Here is a 6082-nt window from a genome sequence, read left to right on the forward strand (position 1 = left end):
GGTAACATCATGATAAATGGAGAAAAGCTTGAAGTTGTCAAGGATTTTGTCTTGCTTGGATCCACAACCAATACTCATAGAAGCAGCAGTCCTGAGACCCAACAATGGGTTGCATTAAGTAAATCTGCTACACAAGAACCCTTTAGATTACTGAAGAGCAAGGATGTTACTTTGAGGACTATAGTGTGCCTGACCCCAGCCAAGGCATTCTCCATTGCATCACATGCATGTGAAAGTCGGACTTTGAATATTGAAGACCACGGAAGAATTGATGCATTTGAATCGTGGTGCTGGGGAAGAATATTAAAAGTACCATGGAGCGCTAAAAAGGCAAGCCGATGTATGGTGGAAAAAGTAAGGCCAGAGTGCTCTTTAGAGGGGGATGGCAAGACTTCATTTTACATACATTGGACATATTGTCAGGAGAGACCAGTCCCTGGAGAAGGACATCATGTTTGGTAAAGTGTAAGGGCAGTGAAAGAGGAAGGCCCTCAACGAGATAGATTGTCCCCTTGCCTATAGCAATTGGGTTAGGCATAGGAACACATGTGAGGATGGCACACTACTGGGCAGTGTTTTGTTCTGTGTGTATGGGTTTGCTATGGGTCAGAGTCGACTCGATGGCACCTAACAACAACTATGTGTATACATGTATATGAGTGAGCTTTACAATATTACTGGTGCAACTATGTGTTAATAGGTATTGGAGGAATGAAGGATTCTATGGACAAATAACTTCAAGAAAGGACTTACTTTTCTTTGCTCTGGGACTTCTCAGAATTTTTAACTGTATCATTTTGCATTGGAGGACAATGGTAGTTCAGAGGAAAAGTTCTCATCTTCCATGTGGGAGACCTGGGTTAAATTTCTGGCCAGTGGGCCTCATTCCCACCAATACCTATCTGTCCATGGAAGTTTAAATTCTGCCATGACACTAATCAGGCTTCAGGAGGGCTTCCGGAGGGAGAAGATAAGGCTGGAAGAAGGCCTGCTGAGCTCCTTCTGACAGCCAGCCATGGACATCCCAAGGATCTCAGCAGGCAGGCCCCACTGTGCACCTGGTCTCCAGGAGCTGGGTCAACTGGACAGCAGCCAGCAATAAAATATGCGTTGTGCATCATTGATGGGATACAGTGGACCGTGGTTCTCAGCGACATGTTGCCACAGAAATCTTCTTTCTTTGGTAGAACATCTCCCTAGACTATGCCCTGGCCAGATAGAATCTTGGGGCTCTGGAATGATAAAATATCATGGGTTGCTTGAGAATACTTGAGTCAGCATCATATTAATGCTGGTTTTCTAGCATAATATCCGGAGGTAATTTTCTATCTTGCACTTACAGACCCAGTGTTAGGGAATTTACTGTCACAAAAGGGAATCTAATGTTATACGGAGTGAGAAAGGAACATCAAGCAAGCAATACTTGTGTGCCTCGAACTATCAAGGTGGTTTTTTGTTTGTTTTTTCAAAATGTCTCACACAGTCAAGATGTTGCTTTGTTATAACAATCTTTTAGATTGGGAGTTGAGGCTCAGAGATAGCAACTATTTTCCTCAGGTCTCTCAGCTAGTAAGTGACAAGTTGGGACCAAATTACATCAATCCTGATTTCAAGGTTCAGAGATATATATATATTTTTTGCTGCACCATATTCTCTTCAGGGGAATTTTTTTTTTCTTTTTTACTTTAAAAGTAGAGTCTCGCTGCATTTCCCTCCATTCCTACTGTTGTTAGCTGCCCTTAGACTCAGCCCCAGACTCATTGCAGCCGCATGCACATGGGAACAGGGCACTGCCCAGTCCTGTGCCATCTCCATCATCAAGTGCCCATCAGACTGTTATTATTTGTAGTTTTCTTTGGAAGTAGATTTTTGTTTAACTTTGAATTCCTCCCACAGAAATTCTGATTCTACTCTCCATCATTGGTACCTCACCATTTGAGTCAGGCTCCGGTCCATTCCAGTTTATTTAAATTCCTCTGTGCTATATATGTGTCACATATATCATAACGTTTAAATATATATAGCATAGAGGAGTTTAAATATATATATATCATAGAGGAATTTAAATATATATGTGAGATGTGGATAAATAACTCACTGCCTTTGAGTCAATGCTGACATATGCCGATGTTTTCTTTATGTACAATTACTCTTTCTTATATACATATGAACGTCTCTCTGCATTTGTTTCTCTGGTCTACCCAGACTGACACACACACACACACACACACACAGCCCAACTCGTAACCATGACATCACCAGGACTCCCATCTATATCACAGAGGCATTTAAATAGATTAAAGTGGATCCCCGGAGGCAGACTCAGGTGGTGAGGAGCTAAGGGAGATAATGAGCATGTGTAGTCTCTAGACAGAGTGGGAGAGGGCACAGGAGAGTCCTCTGCAGGGATCATGAAGACTGAGGGAGACATTGGAATCAGAATTTCTGTGTGAGCAATTTGAAGGTCTAGCATAGGATCCCTGGTGGCATAGTGACTAAGAGCTGGGCTGCCATCCGAAAGGTCTGCAGTTTGAAACCTCCAGGCACTCTGCATTCTACACTGCCCTATAGGATTGCCATGAATCAGAATTGACTTGATGGCAATGAGTTTGGAGTATGAGGTGTAGTAGGAGCCTGTGCCCTTAGGGGCCGTTCTACCCTGCCCTCTGGGATCACCATGAGCCAGAATGGACTTGTTGACAGTGAGTTTGGGGTCTGAGGCCTGGAAGGAGCCATAGTGGTCTAGTGGATTACATGACGGGCCGCAAACTGCAAAGTTGGCATTTCTGAACGACTCTACAGGCTGACGCTAGACTTCCTAGTCCTGCCAAGAGTTCTGGTCTAAGAAACCCAAGGGGTAGTTCTACGCTATATGATAGAGTGAACTCAATGGCAATGAGTGAGTTTTATGGGCTCTAGTGGCGTGAGAGGCTATCAATTGTGTTGCCAATCTCAAGGTCGACAGCTTGAAACCACCAGCAGCTCTGCAGGGCAAAGATGAGGCTTTCTGCTCCATGAAGATATGCAGCCTCGGACCCACATGGCAGTTCTACCTTGTCCCATAGGGCTGCTGTGAATCAGATTATATTTGTGGCATTGACTTTGGTTTTTATAAGGTTGCTATGAGTTAGAATGGATTTGCTCTTGCTGAAGTTTTTTTGTGTATTTAAGTGTCTCTTACCCAGAACAATCCGAGGAGGCAGAGATCTGAGGCACTTTGCTTCCCCCTGGGTTACCCTTGGACGCCCCTTAGCCACTGCTTCGGTACCCTTTGGACTCTGTAGGTGCAGAGTCGGGAAAAGTGGCTCCCACACACTGATTTCCTTATTGTTTGGGCATCTTGTGGTAAAAGTTGAAGTCTAAAACTCAGGTGCTGTCTGCATTTTTCTAGTTACTTGTTGAACTTCAAGGAGCCATCTCAGTTCAACATATTCCATCTACCACTGATTTTTAAAATCAACTTTAATAATTATCCTGGAACTGAAATATCTAATTGACTGTCTAATGCAGAGACTGAGAGCGAGAGCAAGGGATTGGCCTGGCTCGAATCGCGGCTTAACATCTTCATACTGAGTAAACTACCGCCATGTTGTGCAGCCTCTTAGAGCTCCCATCTTCATTTGTAAAGTTCAAATAAAACCTACCTAGCAAGATTTGTGTAAAGGCAAAATTAAGTCATTTATGCAGAGCACTTTACAACTACTTATTGCAGAGATTACTTCAAAGTAGCATTATTTTTTATTAATTCAATACATATTCATTGAGCAGCTAGTATGCTCAGCTCAGGAGGAACAACCAGAGCACAAAAATAATCATGCAAATGATTAGCCTCGATAATGACAAATCATGAACAATGTACAAGGTGCGATAAAATGCAAATGGCGTGAAGTAGGGAGTGATCAGAGAAGGCTTCCAAAAAGGAGTAAGAATGACTAGGGCCAGTTTGGTGGCAAAATAAGGAAATCAGCATTCCTGGGAGGTGCGGGGGTAAGAGGTGGGAGAGGAGGGTAGCATGTTTTCAAAGCCTTGCAATGAGTGAAAGCCTGGCATGCTTGAGAAACAGAAAGGAAGTCAATATAGTGGGCATTCAGGCCAGAGGATGAAGGAAGAAGGAGGCCCAGGTGATGGGTCTTCAAGCTAAGAGTAGTGGGAAGTTCCTACAGGGTTTCAAACTCAACAGAGGAGAGGATGAATGAGTGTGGTTAATCCTTTCCAATGCTCTCCCTTCTTCAGGATGCAAACAGATGAAAAGGGGCAGAGAGGGCCTGGGACATACTTGTTAGTTGCTATGAATTCAGTCCTCAACTTGTGGAAACTTCGTGGCCTCCGAAACCAGACCGCTGTGATCCATGGGGTTTCTGTTAACAAACTCTCAGAAGGAGATCATGAGACCTTTCTTTGTAGTCTGCCTTAGTCTGGAAGCTCTGCTAAACCCTTTTAACATCACCCCACTCTGCCTTAGAGTCCACTCAGACTCACAGTGACCCCATGGGACAGAGTAGAACTCTCTTAGGCTGGGTTTTCAAGACTACGTCTTTGTGGGAGCAGACAGCTTCATCTTACTCCCTCAGAGTGGCTGGTAGGTTTGAAGTGCCAACCTTACAGGTCACAGTTCTATGCATGACCCACTGCACCACATGTAAACCTCCACTGACAGAGAGGTAATGTCTCTACTTAAAGGGCAATGGCTGGGAACTGAATCCAGGTCTCTTCCGTGAAAGGTGAGAATGCTGAACCTTGGGATAGAGTTAGAAGGCTCTTATATGAGCAGAGGCATCCTAGGTAGTTGCTGGAGCTAATATGGTGGCAGTGGATGTGGAATCAAGGAGATGGACTGAAGATCAATTCAGGAAGTGACATCAGCCATTCTTGCTGAGGCCTTGGATGAAGGTAGAGGGAAGGGCTGGATTAAGGACAATTCCTGGGTTTCTTCCTGGATGTAGATGGGTGTCTTTCCCCAGGCCACTTGGTTCTTATTTATTAAGGAAGATAGTGCCATTTACCAGAGATGGCTGAGATATCTCTTACCTTGATAGGGCAGCCACAGTTACCCCTGAGTGAGCCACAGGATTGATTTTGGTACAGCACTGTGTAGTTAGCTGCTCTACTCTCTTCTCCTGCTGCATGCATGGACCCTCCCAAGTCCCACAATGACCTAACTCTCTAAAGAAGATACATTTCAGAATCAATAGTAGCTAAATTTCCCTGCAAAAATCCCGGAAAGCATTTCTGATGCACCACTGTAAACTTTGCCACGGGGGGTTTGGGCTCAGGGTTGGGGCGTGTAGGGGAGTTTAGCATATAACAAAATGTGGGCACCCAAGGACTGGTAGCCTGTGTGTAGGCCTGTTTCATGGGTCAAACCTTGTCTGAATCTTTGCTGCCTCTCTAGGGGACCGTAGTCCTAACCAACCTGACTGCACTGCACAGGGAACCCATGGACTGGGCCACCCCAGACACATTCAATCCGGAGCATTTTCTGGAGAATGGACAGTTTAGGAAAAGAGAAGACTTTCTGCCCTTTTCGATCGGTGAGTTGTAGTAAATAAGTATGTGACTATTCAAAGTCAGACTTTCAGCCCTCTCGAATCTCCTCCCACTAGTCTTTTGCTTTAATTGGAAAGTCTCCAGATGGCCTGCTTTACGTGATTCCGTTTTACCATTTGCCAAAGGGAAAATCCCCTGAACTGGGCATTGCTTTAGCTTCTTTTTTCCATCTAAACTTCTGCTTGCCACTGAGGGAGATCTCAGACTCATTTTATTCACCCCACTTCCAGACAAACAAATCTCTCTTGGAAGAAGGTGTGTTAGTCTGGGTACTTTAGAGAAACAAATCCACAGAAACTCATGTATAAGAGAGAGTTTTATATAAAAGTTAAGTGCGCATCATGAAAACATCCCAACCCAGTCCTACCCAAGCCCACAAGTCCAAGATTAACCCATATGTATGACACCAATCCATAAAGTCCTCCATCTCACAAAATTCATGCAATGACACCAACTGCAGGAGGAAAGCCAAATCAGTGAACGTGTAAACATCTCAGCGCTGGCAGGGGTCTCCACACGGCTGCTCCAGCACCCA

The 6082-nt window shown here is 44.5% G+C and overlaps 1 protein-coding gene across 1 annotated transcript in view; it reads left to right on the forward strand.

The window, feature by feature from the left end:
• Positions 1 to 6082, forward strand: part of LOC101644960 (cytochrome P450 2J2-like) — a 38450-nt gene that overhangs the window by 26884 nt on the left and 5484 nt on the right. The window contains exon 8 of the mRNA XM_004699632.4: positions 5393 to 5531. Within this exon, the coding sequence (XP_004699689.3) occupies positions 5393 to 5531 (139 nt within the window). The remainder of the gene's footprint in view (positions 1 to 5392; positions 5532 to 6082) is intronic.

This window comes from Echinops telfairi, unplaced genomic scaffold (genome assembly GCF_000313985.2).
Source record: "Echinops telfairi isolate 266 unplaced genomic scaffold, ASM31398v2 ScPeMD7_443;HRSCAF=831, whole genome shotgun sequence".
NCBI classification, from domain to species: Eukaryota; Metazoa; Chordata; class Mammalia; order Afrosoricida; family Tenrecidae; genus Echinops; species Echinops telfairi.